Source organism: Lampetra planeri, chromosome 57 (genome assembly GCF_965212315.1).
Source record: "Lampetra planeri chromosome 57, kcLamPlan1.2.h2, whole genome shotgun sequence".
NCBI classification, from domain to species: Eukaryota; Metazoa; Chordata; class Hyperoartia; order Petromyzontiformes; family Petromyzontidae; genus Lampetra; species Lampetra planeri.
This window is the reverse complement of record NC_136163.1, coordinates 1304071-1325042: the sequence shown is the minus strand read 5'-3', so window position 1 is coordinate 1325042 and position 20972 is coordinate 1304071. Positions and strand designations below refer to the sequence as shown.

The window sequence follows — 20972 nt, the reverse complement described above, 5'->3', positions numbered from 1 at the left end:
CTCTGCTGTAGCAGACGGACAGAAAATATGGCATCTGTGCAGGACCGCCCTTTCCTGAAACCGCATTGGGGCTCCGCAAGCCTCTCCTCAGCGTGTGTTGAATAATCCTTGCCAGGACCTTACCCGGCACACTGAGGAGTGAGATGCCCCTGTAGTTGTTACAGTCGGTACGGTCCCCCTTCTTAAAGAGGGGGACCACCAGGGCATCCTTCCAGTCCTGCGGAACCCGTCCAGTGGTCCAGACTGTTGTTATGATGTCATATAGGGCAGTCTGTGCACAAACGCCACCCTCCCTCAGCATTTCGCTTGGGAGATCATCTCTGCCCGGTGCCTTTCCTGGTCTCAGACTCCGGATCGCCCTCAGTACTTCCTCAACAGATGGTACCTCAGCCAGCCACTCACAGGGGGTGACCTCTTCCAAAATTTGAGGCACCGCAGCCTCAGCAGGGTTATCCCCACTTTGTGCCATGATGTTTTCCTGGCTGAGAGATTTTCCCTCCCTCAGGACCTCACAGAAATGCTCAGCAAATCTGCAAACCTGTTCCTGGGGGTCGGAGATTGGATCACCGTTTTTTCCTCTAATGATGGTAATAGGTGTGGCGCTGCAGGTTACTTTTTTGATGGAGTTAAATAGTGATTTGTGATCGCGGGCCACTGAGGCATACTCCATCTCCTCAGCAACCCGCGACCACCACCCATCCTTACAGCGCCTCACGGCTCTCCGAACCTCCGAGCGAAGGCTGCGGTAAATCTCCTCATTCTCTGACGTGGGATGCTGTAGGCGATGAGAGTGGGCCTGTCGCTTTTTCTCAATTAACCTGAACACCTCCTCCGTCAGCCAGGGTTTCTGGGGAGGTCTGGACCGCGTACCCAAAGCAGCCATTGCAGCTGCATGAGTCACAGTCTTAAACCTCGCCCATTTACCCTCGACATCAGGTGGAGTGGGGGACGATGCCAACCCCAGCTGCAAGCAATGATGAAATTCTCGCTTGCAACTTTCATCAGCTAGCTGAGACCAGGCCACTTTTGGTTGGAATGGGGTCCTGGGTGTACACCCACCACCGGAGTGGAAGAATGGCAGGCGCATCTTACAGATGACTAGTCGATGGTCAGAGGGCAGATCAGCTCCACGGTAGGTCCTGGTGTCAAGGACATGGGCTCGCATCCGCTGGTCCGTCACTATGTAGTCCAGCAGATGTTTTTGCTTGGACCCGGCATGCATCCATGATGTTGTGTGGATGCGCCGATGCCGGAAGAGCGTGTTGGTAATTACAAGCCCATGGGCTGCACACACGCACACACACACACACGTTCACACAGACACACACACACGCACATGACACACACACACACGCGCACACAGACACACAAGACACACACACACGCACCTGCTCGCCGTGCACCTCCGGCATGAGAGCGTCCCTGGCGCGGCGGAGCGAGCCGTCCAGCAGCCGGTGGAGCCGCATGATCAACTTGCGCAGCCCCATCTGCTTGAGCGCCTTGTCCACGAAGGGGCGGTAGATGGCCGTGTGGCGCGCCGCGGGGGGCGGCCGCGACCCCTCGGACGACCCCTCCGTGTCCGGGGTCCCGGGCGACTCCTCTCCCTCGCTGTCGGCTCGACCGCCCCGGAAGAACGACTCCTGGAAACGGACGTGCGGCCTCGTGCCCGCCGTGGCGGCGGCGGCGGTGCAGCGGGGCGCTGCCGATGCTGCGTGCGTCGGAGCGCAGAGACAAGAGACTGCTCTGTAGCTGTACGTATGTCGGACTTCTTCCGCGCAGTACGTAGCCAACCGTGCTAAACGGAGGTGCGGGGGAAGGATGACACACTCAAGACGGAAAGGAGCTCTAAACAAACGAGCTTTCAATACAAGCGACCACAGACGCCGAGACTCCACGACGCACCGGGGTGGGGGGGTGGGTAGCGGGGGGGGCGGGGGAGAGGGTCGGGGGGGTGCAGGGGGGTGGGTGGGGGGCGGCAACACCGCTCACCTCCTCCCCGAGTCGCCACATCGCCATCCACCTCCTCCTCTTCCACCACCACCACCATCTCGTCCTCCTCCTCCTCGTCCTCATCGTCAGTCTCTGAGCCGGACGAGGCTCCCCCGTCGCCCGACGCGGAGTGACGGGCGGCCCCCCCCCCCTCCGGAGGCCCAGTGCGGCGACGTGACCTCGAAGACGGGCCACTCCATGCCGGGGACGTCGCGGATGGCCAGGATGGTTCCCATGAGGCCCAGCTTGTGGTTGAGGTCGCGCGTCACGTTCAGCCACAGGCACAGCGCCTTGACGCGCCGCTGGAAGTCGGCGGCGGCGTAGCGCGGGAACTCGCGCTGCAGCGCGTGCAGCGAAGGGAACAGCGCCTCCAGCGAGTCCAGCTGCTCCAGCAGGGCCTTCACCTGGCGGAGGCGGGGGGGGCGGCACGGGCGGCACGGACGTCACGCGCGATTGTCCCGCGGTTGCGTGCGGGCGCCGGCGGGGAGCGTGGCGCGGCGGTGACGTCCGCTGCCTTGCGGCCGAAAGGCCCTGGGTTGGATTCCCCACTCGGAAGCCACTTTCAGTGAATGTATTGTCTGTTCCTCCCCCTGTTCTGTAGAGTGAGTGGAGTTTGTGTGATCCCCCCCTGTTCTGTAGAGAGTGAGTGGAGTTTGTATGATCTCCCCCTGTTCTGTAGAGAGTGAGTGAGTGGAGTTTGTGTGATCTCCCCCTGTTCTACAGAGTGAGTGAGTGGAGTTTGTGTGATCTCCCCCTGTTCTACAGAGTGAGTGAGTGGAGTTTGTGTGATCTCCCCCTGTTCTACAGAGTGAGTGAGTGGAGTTTGTGTGATCTCCCCCTGTTCTACAGAGTGAGTGAGTGGAGTTAGTGTGATCTCCCCCTGTTCTGTAGAGAGTGAGTGAAGTTTGTGTGATCTCCCCCTGTTCTGTAGAGAGTGAGTGGAGTTTGTGTGATCTCCCCCTGTTCTGTAGAGAGTGAGTGGAGTTTGTGTGATCTCCCCCTGTTCTACAGAGTGAGTGAGTGGAGTTAGTGTGATCTCCCCCTGTTCTGTAGAGAGTGAGTGGAGTTTGTGTGATCTCCCCCTGTTCTGTAGAGAGTGAGTGGAGTTTGTGTGTTCTCCCCCTGTTCTACAGAGTGAGTGAGTGGAGTTTGTGTGATCTCCCCTCTGTTCTGTAGAGAGTGAGTGGAGTTTGTGTGATCTCCCCTCTGTTCTGTAGAGTGAGTGGAGTTTGTATGATCTCTCCCTGTTCTGTAGAGAGTGAGTGGAGTTTGTGTGATCTCCCTCTGTTCTGTAGAGAATGAGTGGAGTTTGTATGATCTCTCCCTGTTCTACAGAGAGTGAGTGGAGTTTGTATGATCTCCCCCCGTTCTGTAAAAAGTGAGTGGAGTGTGTATGATCTCCCCCCGTTCTGTAGAGTGAGTGGATTTTGTATGATCTCCCCCTGTTCTACAGAGTGAGTGAGTGGAGTTTATATGATCTCCCCCCCGTTCTGTAGAGTGAGTGAGTGGAGTTTGAATGATCTCCCCCTGTTCTACAGAGTGAGTGAGTGGAGTTTGTGTGATCTCCCCCTGTTCTACAGAGTGAGTGAGTGGAGTTTGTGTGATCTCCCCCTGTTATACAGAGTGAGTGAGTGGAGTTTGTATGATCTCCCCGTTCTGAAGAGAGTGAGTGGAGTTTGTATGATCTCCCCCTGTTCTACAGTGAGTGAGTGGAGTTTGTATGATCTCCCTCTGTTCTGCAGAGTGAGTGGAGTTTGTATGATCTCCCCCTGTTCTGTAGAGAGTGAGTGAGTGGAGTTTGTATGATCTCCCCCTGTTATACAGAGTGAGTGAGTGGAGTGTGTATGATCTCCCCCTGTTCTACAGTGAGTGAGTGGAGTTTGTATGATCTCCCCGTTCTGTAGAGAGTGAGTGGAGTTTGTATGATCTCCCCCTGTTCTACAGTGAGTGAGTGGAGTTTGTATGATCTCCCCCTGTTCTACAGAGTGAGTGGAGTTTGTATGATCTCCCCGTTCTGTAGAGAGTGAGTGGAGTTTGTATGATCTCCCCCTGTTCTACAGTGAGTGAGTGGAGTTTGTATGATCTCCCCCTGTTCTACAGAGTGGAGTTTGTATGATCTCCCCGTTCTGTAGAGAGTGAGTGGAGTTTGTATGATCTCCCCCTGTTCTACAGTGAGTGAGTGGAGTTTGTATGATCTCCCTCTGTTCTGCAGAGTGAGTGGAGTTTGTATGATCTCCCCCTGTTCTGTAGAGAGTGAGTGGAGTTTGTATGATCTCTCCCTGTTCTACAGAGAGTGAGTGGAGTTTGTATGATCTCCCCCTGTTCTACAGTGAGTGAGTGGAGTTTGTATGATCTCCCTCTGTTCTGCAGAGTGAGTGGAGTTTGTATGATCTCCCCCCGTTCTGTAGAAAGTGAGTGGAGTTTGTATGATCTCCCCCCGTTCTGTAGAGAGTGAGTGGAGTTTGTGTGATCTCCCCCCGTTCTGTAGAAAGTGAGTGGAGTTTGTATGATCTCCCCCTGTTCTACAGAGTGAGTGAGTGGAGTTTGTATGATCTCCCCCTGTTCTACAGAGTGAGTGAGTGGAGTTTGTGTGATCTCCCCCTCTTCTACAGAGTGAGTAAGTGGAGTTTGTATGATCTCCCTCTGTTCTGTACAGAGTGAGTGGAGTTTGTATGATCTCCATCCGTTCTGTAGAGAGTGAGTGGAGTTTGTATGATCTCCCCCTGTTCTGTAGAGAGTGAGTGTAGTTTGTATGATCTCCCCCTGTTCTCTAGAGTGAGTGAGACACCAGTGACTACTATCTAAATCGGTGCTGGGCCTCCCCTAGGTCGACTCAGCCTCAAATGACCTGGTGCGGCGTGTAGTAAACATCGCCACTGGGGAGACAAAGGCCACCCACCCCCTCGTGTGCCGTGCCGGCCTTCATCGGTGCTTGCTAGCAGCACTTGCCCCAACAGTCTGTTCAGGCTACAGGGGGATCTGTGTCCTTGTGTATGGAGTTTGCATGTTCTCCCCCTAGGTCGACTCAGCCTCAAAAGAGTGCCCAGTGAGGTAGACAAACATCGCCCATCTCCCTACTGCACAAAACCTGATTGGAAACAGAGTCTTGAAATTCATACCAAAAGATTAGCGCGGTTGGCTACGTACGGTGCAAAACAAGTTAGACACACAGTAAAACCTCATTGTTTCGGCATCTGATAATTCGAAATTGGGAAATTAAGGTGCGTGACGAGTTTGGAAAACAAATTTGGAAGAAAAAAATGCATTGGGGCAGGAGGCACTGGGGTGTAGCACTGAACATCATTGGGAACATTGGATAACTCGGCAAGGCCGGAGCCCCGCGTGTGCCGACTTAACAACAAGGGCTTACTCGCCAAACAGACGTCTTTCCGCATCTCATCTTCAAACAATCGGAGGGACACCCCCAGCGACAGCTGTCCCTGTGCCGTGCGACTCGGCAGCCGGCCTGAAATCTGGCACCAGTCTGCCGGTAGGGGTAGGGGGCTTGGTGGTGGGGGGGGGGAATGACCGCTGCTAGATGCACCATGTGCGTGCGTGTTTATGTATATGTATGCGTCACGGGTGAACTGCGCCTGGCACGGGGAACCCGCTCACCTGCTGGCACGCCTCCTTCTGCAGCTCCAGGTGGGCGGGCTCGATGAGCCGGAACCCGAGCGAGCAGCGCGGCCGGTCGCCCGCACCGTGGTGCAGACTACAGACGGGGTGCGGCGCCGGCGGCGGCGGCGAGGCCGATAACGACGCCGGCGGCGGTTTCGGCAACGGCGGCGGCGGCGGCTGCGGCGGAGGTTGCGGCCGCTCCTCCGCTTCGCTCACGAGCGGCGGCGGCGACTCGCGGCGCCGCCGCGCCGGCGCCGTCTCCGCCGCCGCCTCCGTTCCCTCGCCGTCACCGGCGGCCGCCGGCGGGGCCGCGAGTCGGCCCGGCGCCGATTGCGAAATTCCCGCGTCGCTTCCGAGTCCGCCGCCGTCATCGGCGCCGCGTTCCGTCGCGGCCTTTGTCCAGGTCCCTCGCTGCTGCTGCTGCTGCTGCCGCCTCCCCGACGCGGCGTCGCCGCTCTGCGCCATCGCCAACCGCGCCTCTGCCTTGGTGTCCGCGCGACCCGCCCCCGTCTCCGGCAAGCTTTGGCCGCGGGCCGCCGATAAGCCCTCCTCCTCCACCGCGACGCCGCCGCCGCCCGGCGCCACCGCCGCCGCCGCCGCCGGGCGGAAGGCCGGAGGCGGCGGTCGGCACGACACGTGTCGGAGCGCGACGCGGAAGTGCAGCACGTCCTGCATGACCTCGGGGATGGCGTGCCGCGCCGTGTACAGGTACATGTCCTGCTCCGTCATGCTGCGGTTGGCGTGCCAGGCCTGCAGCTCCAGCCAGATCAGCTCGTTCCACTGGTTCTGCCACAGCAGCTGCGGCCCGCCGGCGGACGACGTGGCGGACGACGGCGCGCCCGACAGGAGGCCCGCGGCGCCCGCGAGGCCCGCGCCGGCGGGCGAGGTCCCGGGCAGGCGCCCCGGCGTCACTGGGTCCTTCTCCTTGCGCTTGTTGAGCATCAGCAGCAGCTTGAGCGTCTCGAAGAAGCGCAGGCGGTCGGCCGGCATGTCGGTGCGCGAGCTCTGGCGCTGCGGGCGCAGCACGAGGCTGGGGCGCGGCGCCGCCAGCTTGCTCGAGCCCAGCGACAGGAACGGCTTGGGCAGGTCCACGTTGGGGATGTTGGCCGGGCCGGGCGGCGCCGGCGCTTGCGGAGGCGCCGGCGAGGACGCCGACCCCGGGTCGCGTTCGAGGTCACCGTGGCCCAGCTGCTTGCGGTCGCGATCCACGCTGCGCGCCATGGACAGCTGCTTCTTCTTGAGCTCGTAGCCGGCGCCGGGGTCGTCGCGCTCGCCCGACGGGAACCGGCGCCGCCCGCCAAAGTCCTGCGCCGGCGAGGGGCTCATCGTGCCCTTGCCTGCGAGCACGCCGGGGGGGGGGGGCAGGGGGGGGGGGAGGAGAAGCACGGGGTTAGTGGGGGAGGGGAAGGATTTGTCGATTTCTGGCCGCGTCGACGGCCTGCGGAGGAGCGACAACTGGAACGGGTCCCGCAGCTGTCCAATGACTTGAGTTCGACTCCCGAACGCGGCCAACGTCGGTGGCGAGAGTGAAGACCATTCACGGAGCCCGGCGCGGCCACGGGCCGCGGCGAACTGGACAGCGACATTCAAACGCGGCGAGATGAACCCTCGTCGCACGGTGACCAGTGGCACTTCAACGGCGGTCCAATGCAATTCGACAAAATCCCATGAGGGGGTGGCCCTGCCGAACGCAATCGCAGCGATGTTGGTTGAGAAGGGAATGTTGCAGTCTGTGAAGCTACGGCAGCCCCCACACCACCACCACCACCCAGTCCAATTGAACGCAAAAGCCAGAATCAGAATCATTTACTTACACTGGAGGAATCCAATGAGCACTCCGATTCGCGCGGTTGGCAACGTACGCTGCGAAAGAAGCTCAACGTACATAAACAACACGCCGGTGCTGAAGGAGTCACTAACTGACACGTTTTGTCTACGCGACCAACCTTACAACCCGCGGTGTCGGGTGGTGCTGGGCGAACGACACATTCCTACTCACGCCATCTCACCCATAAGAACTCGGGAGTCCTCCGGTTTTTCCACTCCGCATTTAGAATCGACGTCACGCGTTAGGGTGTTTTGGCTGCGATTGATTCCCACGCGATGAGCCACTTCGTCGGAGCCATCGTTTGGGACAGCCAGGTCACTTCTAGGCCCTTACCTGGTAAAGATTCCGTTTCTAGTTTTCTCGTCCTTTGCTCCACGGGGTCACGCGGTGCCCCACGTGGTCCCGGCGATGCATCGAGGCCGCCGCGGTGCGATGGCTCGCACGCTCCACTCGCACTCATAGAGACAAAGACCCCCCCACCCACCTCCCCCGTGTAGCCTTGAACAGACTGTTGGGGCTGGGAGCTGTTAACGAACACATATTTAAGGCCGGCGTTGTGGCACACGAAGAGGTGAGTGGCCTGCACCACGCCCGGCGGTGTTTACACAACGCACCACGTACTCATTTGAGGCCGAGCCAACCCAGGAGAGGCCCGGGACCGGTTCAGATAATCGTCGCCGGTGTTGGCCGCCAGTGGGAATCGAAGCCGGGTCGCCGGGGCCCCACTCCCCCTGTCGCCCTTCCCCCCCACCCCCCCCCTCCCACCACTGTCCACCCAGCGGTAAGAGTAAGCAACATCCAATCTTGATTTGAAGCTTTCGTGACTGCAGGAATCCATACTCTTTGGTTCTTTCGGTAAAGTCACGTAGGTAGAAAAAATAATAGATCGCGACGTTTGGATCGCCACACAAGCAATCACCAAAGAGTAAGCAACAACATCCGTTCGGCAGGTCATGCGTGGCGGCGTAAAGTGTGGACATCGGGGAAGAGTAGACCAAACAGCACCTCCAGATCCCGCTCCTAGCGCAGCCTAGGAGGGTCGCGTTCACCGCCGTGACCTTTAAAAGCAAAAGTTTGGGTGGGGGGGGGGGAGCTGCGTCCGACATCCCGAGAGCGCACTGTGTCGTCGGGAAGACGCGGTTCTTCTTCATCTCGCCGTTCGGACTCGTCACTCCGGATATCGGTTTCCCGCGAGCGCGACGGCGATACACGTCCACCCAGGGGGGGGGAGAGGGGAGACCCCGCGACGCCGCTCACAATCTTCCACGAGGCGCCTCCCGCCAACACGAGACGCCCCCCGGCACACAAACAGCGGCACACGTGCAACACACAGGCAACACACGCGCAGCACACGCGCAGCACACAGGCAACACATGCGCAGCACATGCGCAGCACACGCGCAGCCCACGCGCAACACACGTGCAGCACACGTGCAACACATGCGCAGCACATGCGCAGCACACGCGCAACACACGCGCAACACACGCGCAGCACACGCGCAACACACGTGCAGCACACACGCAGCACACGTGCAACACACGTGCAGCACACGCGCAACACACGTGCAGCACACGCGCAACACACGCGCAGCACACGCGCAACACATGCGCAGCACACGCGCAACACACGTGCAGCACACGCGCAACACTGGCGCAGCACACGCGCAACACTGGCGCAGCACACGCGCAACACACGTGCAGCACACAGGCAACACATGCACAGCACATGCGCAGCACACGCGCAACACACGTGCAACACAAGGCGCAGCACATGCGCAACACATGTGCAGCACACAGGCAACACACGTGCAGCACATTCGCAGCACATGCGCAGCACACGCGCAACACACGTGCAGCACACAGGCAACACATGCACAGCACACGTGCAACACATGCGCAACACACGTGCAACACACGCGCAACACATGCGCAACACACGTGCAACACATGCGCAACACACGTGCAGCACACGTGCAACACACGCGCAACACACGTGCAGCACACGTGCAACACACGCGCAACACATGCGCAACACACGTGCAACACATGCGCAACACACGTGCAACACACGTGCAACACACGTGCAACACACGTGCAACACATGCGCAACACACGTGCAACACACGCGCAACACACGTGCAGCACACGTGCAACACACGCGCAACACATGCGCAACACACGCGCAACACACGTGCAGCACATGCGCAGCACACGTGCAACAGCGTTCTCGCCTGCGCGGGAATTCGCATTTAAAAATGTAAAAAGGGATATCGCAGGTCGCTCTGTGATATCCACTCCTGCGGGCCGTTCTGTGTGTGGAAGTGTCATTTGAACAGGGGACATCAGATCGGACGTAGCTCTGTGATATCCGCTCCTGCGGGCCGTTCTGTGTGTGGAAGTGTCATTTGAACAGGGGACATCAGATCGGACGTAGCTCTGTGATATCCGCTCCTGCGGGCCGTTCTGTGTGTGGAAGTGTCATTTGAACAGGGGACATCAGATCGGACGTAGCTCTGTGATATCCGCTCCTGCGGGCCGTTCTGTGTGTGGAAGTGTCATTTGAACAGGGGACATCAGATCGGACGTAGCTCTGTGATATCCGCTCCTGCGGGCCGTTCTGTGTGTGGAAGTGTCATTTGAACAGGGGACATCAGATCGGACGTAGCTCTGTGATATCCGCTCCTGCGGGCCGTTCTGTGTGTGGAAGTGTCATTTGAACAGGGGACATCAGATCGGACGTAGCTCTGTGATATCCGCTCCTGCGGGCCGTTCTGTGTGTGGAAGTGTCATTTGAACAGGGGACATCAGATCGGACGTAGCTCTGTGATATCCGCTCCTGCGGGCCGTTCTGTGTGTGGAAGTGTCATTTGAACAGGGGACATCAGATCGGACGTAGCTCTGTGATATCCGCTCCTGCGGGCCGTTCTGTGTGTGGAAGTGTCATTTGAACAGGGGACATCAGATCGGACGTAGCTCTGTGATATCCGCTCCTGCGGGCCGTTCTGTGTGTGGAAGTGTCATTTGAACAGGGGACATCAGATCGGACGTAGCTCTGTGATATCCGCTCCTGCGGGCCGTTCTGTGTGTGGAAGTGTCATTTGAACAGGGGACATCAGATCGGACGTAGCTCTGTGATATCCGCTCCTGCGGGCCGTTCTGTGTGTGGAAGTGTCATTTGAACAGGGGACATCAGATCGGACGTAGCTCTGTGATATCCGCTCCTGCGGGCCGTTCTGTGTGTGGAAGTGTCATTTGAACAGGGGACATCAGATCGGACGTAGCTCTGTGATATCCGCTCCTGCGGGCCGTTCTGTGTGTGGAAGTGTCATTTGAACAGGGGACATCAGATCGGACGTAGCTCTGTGATATCCGCTCCTGCGGGCCGTTCTGTGTGTGGAAGTGTCATTTGAACAGGGGACATCAGATCGGACGTAGCTCTGTGATATCCGCTCCTGCGGGCCGTTCTGTGTGTGGAAGTGTCATTTGAACAGGGGACATCAGATCGGACGTAGCTCTGTGATATCCGCTCCTGCGGGCCGTTCTGTGTGTGGAAGTGTCATTTGAACAGGGGACATCAGATCGGACGTAGCTCTGTGATATCCGCTCCTGCGGGCCGTTCTGTGTGTGGAAGTGTCATTTGAACAGGGGACATCAGATCGGACGTAGCTCTGTGATATCCGCTCCTGCGGGCCGTTCTGTGTGTGGAAGTGTCATTTGAACAGGGGACATCAGATCGGACGTAGCTCTGTGATATCCGCTCCTGCGGGCCGTTCTGTGTGTGGAAGTGTCATTTGAACAGGGGACATCAGATCGGACGTAGCTCTGTGATATCCGCTCCTGCGGGCCGTTCTGTGTGTGGAAGTGTCATTTGAACAGGGGACATCAGATCGGACGTAGCTCTGTGATATCCGCTCCTGCGGGCCGTTCTGTGTGTGGAAGTGTCATTTGAACAGGGGACATCAGATCGGACGTAGCTCTGTGATATCCGCTCCTGCGGGCCGTTCTGTGTGTGGAAGTGTCATTTGAACAGGGGACATCAGATCGGACGTAGCTCTGTGATATCCGCTCCTGCGGGCCGTTCTGTGTGTGGAAGTGTCATTTGAACAGGGGACATCAGATCGGACGTAGCTCTGTGATATCCGCTCCTGCGGGCCGTTCTGTGTGTGGAAGTGTCATTTGAACAGGGGACATCAGATCGGACGTAGCTCTGTGATATCCGCTCCTGCGGGCCGTTCTGTGTGTGGAAGTGTCATTTGAACAGGGGACATCAGATCGGACGTAGCTCTGTGATATCCGCTCCTGCGGGCCGTTCTGTGTGTGGAAGTGTCATTTGAACAGGGGACATCAGATCGGACGTAGCTCTGTGATATCCGCTCCTGCGGGCCGTTCTGTGTGTGGAAGTGTCATTTGAACAGGGGACATCAGATCGGACGTAGCTCTGTGATATCCGCTCCTGCGGGCCGTTCTGTGTGTGGAAGTGTCATTTGAACAGGGGACATCAGATCGGACGTAGCTCTGTGATATCCGCTCCTGCGGGCCGTTCTGTGTGTGGAAGTGTCATTTGAACAGGGGACATCAGATCGGACGTAGCTCTGTGATATCCGCTCCTGCGGGCCGTTCTGTGTGTGGAAGTGTCATTTGAACAGGGGACATCAGATCGGACGTAGCTCTGTGATATCCGCTCCTGCGGGCCGTTCTGTGTGTGGAAGTGTCATTTGAACAGGGGACATCAGATCGGACGTAGCTCTGTGATATCCGCTCCTGCGGGCCGTTCTGTGTGTGGAAGTGTCATTTGAACAGGGGACATCAGATCGGACGTAGCTCTGTGATATCCGCTCCTGCGGGCCGTTCTGTGTGTGGAAGTGTCATTTGAACAGGGGACATCAGATCGGACGTAGCTCTGTGATATCCGCTCCTGCGGGCCGTTCTGTGTGTGGAAGTGTCATTTGAACAGGGGACATCAGATCGGACGTAGCTCTGTGATATCCGCTCCTGCGGGCCGTTCTGTGTGTGGAAGTGTCATTTGAACAGGGGACATCAGATCGGACGTAGCTCTGTGATATCCGCTCCTGCGGGCCGTTCTGTGTGTGGAAGTGTCATTTGAACAGGGGACATCAGATCGGACGTAGCTCTGTGATATCCGCTCCTGCGGGCCGTTCTGTGTGTGGAAGTGTCATTTGAACAGGGGACATCAGATCGGACGTAGCTCTGTGATATCCGCTCCTGCGGGCCGTTCTGTGTGTGGAAGTGTCATTTGAACAGGGGACATCAGATCGGACGTAGCTCTGTGATATCCGCTCCTGCGGGCCGTTCTGTGTGTGGAAGTGTCATTTGAACAGGGGACATCAGATCGGACGTAGCTCTGTGATATCCGCTCCTGCGGGCCGTTCTGTGTGTGGAAGTGTCATTTGAACAGGGGACATCAGATCGGACGTAGCTCTGTGATATCCGCTCCTGCGGGCCGTTCTGTGTGTGGAAGTCTCATTTGAACAGGGGACATCAGATCGGACGTAGCTCTGTGATATCCGCTCCTGCGGGCCGTTCTGTGTGTGGAAGTGTCATTTGAACAGGGGACATCAGATCGGACGTAGCTCTGTGATATCCGCTCCTGCGGGCCGTTCTGTGTGTGGAAGTGTCATTTGAACAGGGGACATCAGATCGGACGTAGCTCTGTGATATCCGCTCCTGCGGGCCGTTCTGTGTGTGGAAGTGTCATTTGAACAGGGGACATCAGATCGGACGTAGCTCTGTGATATCCGCTCCTGCGGGCCGTTCTGTGTGTGGAAGTGTCATTTGAACAGGGGACATCAGATCGGACGTAGCTCTGTGATATCCGCTCCTGCGGGCCGTTCTGTGTGTGGAAGTGTCATTTGAACAGGGGACATCAGATCGGACGTAGCTCTGTGATATCCGCTCCTGCGGGCAGTTCTGTGTGTGGAAGTGTCATTTGAACAGGGGACATCAGATCGGACGTAGCTCTGTGATATCCGCTCCTGCGGGCCGTTCTGTGTGTGGAAGTGTCATTTGAACAGGGGACATCAGATCGGACGTAGCTCTGTGATATCCGCTCCTGCGGGCCGTTCTGTGTGTGGAAGTGTCATTTGAACAGGGGACATCAGATCGGACGTAGCTCTGTGATATCCGCTCCTGCGGGCCGTTCTGTGTGTGGAAGTGTCATTTGAACAGGGGACATCAGATCGGACGTAGCTCTGTGATATCCGCTCCTGCGGGCCGTTCTGTGTGTGGAAGTGTCATTTGAACAGGGGACATCAGATCGGACGTAGCTCTGTGATATCCGCTCCTGCGGGCCGTTCTGTGTGTGGAAGTGTCATTTGAACAGGGGACATCAGATCGGACGTAGCTCTGTGATATCCGCTCCTGCGGGCCGTTCTGTGTGTGGAAGTGTCATTTGAACAGGGGGACATCAGATCGGACGTAGCTCTGTGATATCCGCTCCTGCGGGCCGTTCTGTGTGTGGAAGTGTCATTTGAACAGGGGACATCAGATCGGACGTAGCTCTGTGATATCCGCTCCTGCGGGCCGTTCTGTGTGTGGAAGTGTCATTTGAACAGGGGACATCAGATCGGACGTAGCTCTGTGATATCCGCTCCTGCGGGCCGTTCTGTGTGTGGAAGTGTCATTTGAACAGGGGACATCAGATCGGACGTAGCTCTGTGATATCCGCTCCTGCGGGCCGTTCTGTGTGTGGAAGTGTCATTTGAACAGGGGACATCAGATCGGACGTAGCTCTGTGATATCCGCTCCTGCGGGCCGTTCTGTGTGTGGAAGTGTCATTTGAACAGGGGACATCAGATCGGACGTAGCTCTGTGATATCCGCTCCTGCGGGCCGTTCTGTGTGTGGAAGTGTCATTTGAACAGGGGACATCAGATCGGACGTAGCTCTGTGATATCCGCTCCTGCGGGCCGTTCTGTGTGTGGAAGTGTCATTTGAACAGGGGACATCAGATCGGACGTAGCTCTGTGATATCCGCTCCTGCGGGCCGTTCTGTGTGTGGAAGTGTCATTTGAACAGGGGACATCAGATCGGACGTAGCTCTGTGATATCCGCTCCTGCGGGCCGTTCTGTGTGTGGAAGTGTCATTTGAACAGGGGACATCAGATCGGACGTAGCTCTGTGATATCCGCTCCTGCGGGCCGTTCTGTGTGTGGAAGTGTCATTTGAACAGGGGACATCAGATCGGACTTAGCTCTGTGATATCCGCTCCTGCGGGCCGTTCTGTGTGTGGAAGTGTCATTTGAACAGGGGACATCAGATCGGACGTAGCTCTGTGATATCCGCTCCTGCGGGCCGTTCTGTGTGTGGAAGTGTCATTTGAACAGGGGACATCAGATCGGACGTAGCTCTGTGATATCCGCTCCTGCGGGCCGTTCTGTGTGTGGAAGTGTCATTTGAACAGGGGACATCAGATCGGACGTAGCTCTGTGATATCCGCTCCTGCGGGCCGTTCTGTGTGTGGAAGTGTCATTTGAACAGGGGACATCAGATCGGACGTAGCTCTGTGATATCCGCTCCTGCGGGCCGTTCTGTGTGTGGAAGTGTCATTTGAACAGGGGACATCAGATCGGACGTAGCTCTGTGATATCCGCTCCTGCGGGCCGTTCTGTGTGTGGAAGTGTCATTTGAACAGGGGACATCAGATCGGACGTAGCTCTGTGATATCCGCTCCTGCGGGCCGTTCTGTGTGTGGAAGTGTCATTTGAACAGGGGACATCAGATCGGACGTAGCTCTGTGATATCCGCTCCTGCGGGCCGTTCTGTGTGTGGAAGTGTCATTTGAACAGGGGACATCAGATCGGACGTAGCTCTGTGATATCCGCTCCTGCGGGCCGTTCTGTGTGTGGAAGTGTCATTTGAACAGGGGACATCAGATCGGACGTAGCTCTGTGATATCCGCTCCTGCGGGCCGTTCTGTGTGTGGAAGTGTCATTTGAACAGGGGACATCAGATCGGACGTAGCTCTGTGATATCCGCTCCTGCGGGCCGTTCTGTGTGTGGAAGTGTCATTTGAACAGGGGACATCAGATCGGACGTAGCTCTGTGATATCCGCTTCCGTGGATTCCGTTCTCCAACAAAACGCAGAGGGGCGGCCGCACCGCTCTGCAAGGTTTCCCAACGAATCCTTCATCTCGTGACGCCGATAGCAACATCCGGGACCGACTGGGGGGGGGGGGGCATTTTGTTGTTGTTGTTGCAACAATGATCCAGCCCAAAACCCAGCTCGGGCTGTAGCATTCATTCGTAGAGAGGAATTAAGACAGGCACACACACACACGCATGCACGCACATGCACGCGCATGCACGCACACGCATGCACCAACAAAAATCAGGCAGCTCCAGCTGCAGCAATCATTAGTAGAGAGGAATTAAGATAGGCACACACACACAACAACCGCCATTCGGCACTAAGTGGTGGTGACATCACCACGGCGCTTGCGCCAGGCTAGGTGCACGTTAAGGCCACGAGAAGTGTCGAAGGGCCGCTGGCAGGAGGTCACGGGACAGACCCAGCAGGTGCCACGGGTCGACTGACTGAGATGACTGGCCGATGCACCGCCTGTGCCCCCTACTGTGCCACACACATGGGCACGTGCACACACATGCACACACAGGCACGCACACATGCACGCACCAAAACAAAACTCCAACAACCCAGCTCTCGCTGTCGCATTCATTAGTAGGGGGAAATTATGTCAGGCGCACACGCACAGGCACATGCACACACGCACAGGCACATGCACGCACACAGCACGTGTACCTGGGCCCACTCTGATCACAGGAATCCTGAGAGCGCGGCGTTTGCCCTCCAGGGGCCGTCCTAGGCCACAGCAAACGGCACGGGGGAGGGCGAGAGCTGTCTCTGAACGCAACTGCAGGGGGCTCGTGAATATCCACGATTGTAAACGTCGTGGGTTTACTCTCCAACACACAACCGGTGGTACTGAAGTAGTAACCAATTGGCACGTTTAGTTACTACCGAGGAAGATATGGGTCCTCCTTGAATAGGATCCGGGCACTCCATGGAAGATGTGGAACACTGTCGCCAGAAATGTCAAAGTGACGAGAGTCCAGTTTGTGGCTGTGGGTGCAGCGACAACTCAAAAATATCGCAAACGACTGCCCCAATCGGATCATTCAACGGAGATCCACGCGGCTACTCCTGAAGCCGTCGAATGGGATGTCAAATCTCGACATCAATTTGTAATTATGTTGCAAGCCCCAAAAATTCCATGTGAAAGAAGAAGATTGCCACATTTTGTTGACGTGACAAACCTTACTTATTGGCTGCGTCGGGTGGTGGTTGGCGGGTTTAACCACACATTTATATTTACGCGATCTAACCAAAAAAAGCCCTCGATTATGGCTAATATTGGTCGCGAATGCCTACCACATTTTAAACTCAATATCCATCATGACGACGACGATGCCGTATTTGAACACGGCTGAATTCGTGCAGATCGCAGGTCAAAATAAAACGGCGGCGTGGAATTTGGAACGCGCGCAAATTTTGTGCGGCGAGGAAGGCCACGGTAAACGTTTATACTTGAACGCACTTCAACGTTTAATTTGACACAGCGTCGTTCCTGCACCCCGATCGCTGCGGAACCGCAGACGCACGAGCTGGAAGACAGCAGCAGCAGCACGGCGGTGAGGAGCAGCCGTCGCGACCAACAGTTTCCCAAGCTCTGCAGTCCTCTCTATACGTGTTAAGACGAATTTAGGGTTGAGACCGCAGTATGAAAAAAGTTGGAGCACCCGGAGAAACGCCACACTTGCGAGGGCGCAACGCTCTATCCCACGCAGAAGGCAAAGGTGGAGACCAGTCCACGCTTTTGGCGCACCGCCCTCTCCTGGCGAGCCATGATACGGCTCCTCCTCGACCGCCCACGACGTCCGCGTGTGATCCACCAACACACGCCGCCTCCACAGTGCCGGATCGCTGGCCACGAGGCGTAGCGATTTGGGCCCGTGCTCAAAAAACACCTGGATATATATATATTTTAATCCACACTCCTCGTACATTCTGACCTTCACCAGACCCTTCGAGAATGCGCCGGCGAGTTTACGTTCACAACTCAGCCGCTCGCGACGCACACAAATGCGGGGGGCAATGACCGACGGATGAAAGCCGACACGGAGAGCCCTTCCAGACGTCACCACACGCATCAGCCGGATTGTGACAGCTTGGCCGACAATAACCGCTACCGGTCTGCCGCCCGTGTACGCCGGGCGCAGATTCCACTGCGGCGGTAACCGCGGGTGACGAGATGTTAACTACCTCGCCTGGTATACAGGAGGTCGTGGGTTCGATCCTCGCCCCGACACCGCCTGCAGTATAGTTTAAGTTTGCGCGTCTCTCTCTCATCATCATCATCACGGTGGCTAGGAGATGTTAACTACCTCGCCCGGTACACAGGAGGTCGTGGGTTCAATCCCGACCCTGATGCCTGCTGCTGTAAATTTGGAGTTTGTGGTGTCTCTCTCTCCCCGTAGTCGCTTAGATTTTTCTCCGGGCCCTCCGGTTTTCCCCTCCACATTTAGAATCGACGTCACGCGCTGAGAGCATTTGGCTGCTGCTCTAAATTTCCCCGCGATAAGCCACTTCGTCGAGCTATCATGTCTGACAGCCACGTGACTTCTGAAAAGGAGTTACACAGCTCAGCGGACCTTACCTTGTAAAATATAAACTAGTTTCGTTTACCGTTAATCATCGCACGCACCAGGACGGAGCAGGCGGCAGCGTGAGCAGCACGGTTAGCGGCGGTGGCGCCGGCGGGTGGCGGCTGCTGCGTTCGCGAGGAAGCACTTAGGGCTCGACGCTCCTGCGCACGACCACGGCAGGGGACCCATGGCCGCCAACGACGCCGCCAATGGCAACGCGTCACTGCGCCGTCGTGCGCGCTGAGACTGAACCACGGCGGCGGTGCAGGGAGCCCAATTCTTCCCCTTCCTTAAACCCCGGAGCGCCGAGCCCGGGGTTTTGTCCGCAGAGTTTCTGTTCCCCTCCCCCGACCCCCCCTCCCCCTACATTGCGTTTCCGTCGGCACTTTGTACTGGGCTCGCATTGAGTTGTAATATTAAAACAAAATCAATATCGTCTCTGCCCGGTGCTTTTAAATATTAATTGAAAACTAATTTCTTCTGAACTGCCTTTTGTGCTTAGTTTGTGGTCCTTGGGTAAGAAGTTCAACATATACACATAGCAGGGTTGGCTACGTAAGGGGCAAAATAAGTTAAACATACATACATAGCAAGGTTGGCAACGTAAGGGGTAAATCAAGTTAAACATACACACATAGCACGGTTGGCAACATACGGTACTAAAGAAGTTCAACACGCACACATAGCAGGGTTGGCAACGTACGGTGCTAAAGAAGTTCAACACGCACACATAGCAGGGTTGGCAACGTACGGTGCTAAAGAAGTTCAACACGCATGCATACATACAAGATGGTTCTGCGTGGAGCTAGGGTGCGTCTCTAATGGCGCGCCACGGTCACCGCCCACTGACACACTCCCCGACGGCCGCGCGACGCCGCCAACGCTGACCCAAATTCGCCGGCGAGCGTAATTGGACCGTGGATAATTTGAGGCGCCGCTCGGCGTGGAACGCGCGAGCGGAGGGGACGCGACAGCTCCACCGGTTTAAGCTGCTAATTTCATCCAACGCGGTAAACAACTGCGCAGGGAGGCGGGCGTGGTGCAGTGTGGTGTGGTGCAGTGCGGTGTGGTGCAGTGTGGTGTGGTGCAGTGTGGTGTGGTGCAGTGCGGTGTGGTGCAGTGTGGTGTGGCGCAGTGTGGTGTGGTGCAGTGTGGCGTGGTGCAGTGTGGTGTGGTGCAGTGTGGCATGGTGCAGTGCGGTGTGGTGCAGTGCAGTGTGGCACGGTGTGACGTGGTGCAGTGTGGTGCGGTGTGGCGTGGTGCAGTGTGGTGTGGCGTGGTGCGGTGTGGCGAAGTGCAGTGTAGCGTGGGGAGCTCACAAGGATTTGTGAGCTCCCCACACAATGCAGCCTGGTTAAACCGAGGATGCATCGTAGGCAGGCCAACCTAAATGTTTCTAACCGGCGAAGATGTTCCAACTCGGGGGTCCACGTTTCGCAAGCGTAGAGAAGGGAGAGAATGACCGTGGCCGAGAAGACCTGAAGCTTCGTGTGGAGTGAAAGACCAGGTAGCTTCAACACAGCGTTACGCAACCGATGAAAATATAATGCCTCTCGACTGATTTGGAGTGAGACCTCTGCTGCTAAACCGCAGCCGGTCATGAACACACTACCAAGGTATGGGAAACTTTCCACTCTCTCCACAACTGCCCCATCACCAATTGGGAGTTGTGGGGGTGGAGTGTGCGATGGTACAAAATACCCAGGCAGGTGCTTAGTTTTGGTGGGGCTGATGGTAAGGCCCCACCTCTTGGTGGCAAGCTCCAGGTTCAGCAGCAGCGCCTCCAACTCCCTCCTCTGAGTGAGCAGCAATTACCAGATTATCGGCATACATAACATGTTTGACTAACAGGGAGCCATCCCTTGACCGCACCTAGGCATCGATCAGCCTCCCATTGTATCTGTACCAGATGGAAATTCCTCCGGTACAGCCATCAAAGGCTTCACGAACTATGTGGTCGAAATAGATGTTAAATAATGTGGGAGCCAGAGGACATCCCTGTCACAATCCAAGGTGAACAGGGAATGGCTCCGACTCCCAGCCAAGTAGTTTTACCCGGGCCTGCTCACCATCATGATAATCTTAATGTTTGTAAGCAGAGTCAGGGACTCCAAAAGCACGACAAACAACCCAGAGCCCAGGCCTATGGATTATATCATAGGCCTTAAACCGGGTCAATAAAGCAGAAATGTACTCCCAGGGGATGACTACTTCTTCCAATATTTGAGGCACCGCAGCCTCAGCAGGGTTATCCCCACTTTGTGCCATGATGTTTTCAAGGCTGAGGGATTTCCCCTCCCCCAGGACCTCACAAAAATGCTCAGCAAATCTGCAAACCTGTTCCTGGGGGTCGGAGATTGGATCACCGTTTTTTCCCCTAATGATGGTGATAGGTGTGGCACTGCAAGTTACTTTTTGATGGAGTTAAAGAGTCATTTGTGATCGCAGGCCACTGAGGCAGACTCCATCTCCTCAGCAACCCGCGACCACCACCCATCCTTGCAATCAGGTGGAGTGGGGGACGATGCCAACCCCAACCGCAAGCGATGATGAAATTCTCGCTTGCAACTTTCATCAACTAGCTGAGACCATGCCACTAAGGGTTTGAATCGGGTCCTGGGTGTACACCCACCACCAGAGTGGAAGAATGGTCAATGGGCAGATCAGCTCCACGGTAGGTCCTGGTGTCAAGGACATGGGCTCGCATCCGCTGTTCTGTCACTATGTAGTCCAGCAGATGTTCTTGCTTGGACCGGGCATGCATCCATGATGTGGTGTGGATGCGCCAATGCCGGAACAGCGTGTTGGTAATTACAAGCCCATGGGGCTGCACAAAAGTCTAGCAGCGTCCTACC

At 56.7% G+C, this 20972-nt stretch overlaps 1 protein-coding gene across 1 annotated transcript in view; it reads right to left on the bottom strand.

The window, feature by feature from the left end:
* The window catches only part of MAP3K4 (mitogen-activated protein kinase kinase kinase 4), an 85099-nt gene that overhangs the window by 29341 nt on the left and 34786 nt on the right, over nt 1–20972 (bottom strand). The window contains exons 3-6 of the mRNA XM_078618316.1: nt 5605–6944; nt 2094–2393; nt 1792–1795; nt 1389–1708 (exon numbers count right to left, since the gene is read on the bottom strand). Of these exons, the coding sequence (XP_078474442.1) occupies nt 1389–1708; nt 1792–1795; nt 2094–2393; nt 5605–6944 (1964 nt within the window). The remainder of the gene's footprint in view (nt 1–1388; nt 1709–1791; nt 1796–2093; nt 2394–5604; nt 6945–20972) is intronic.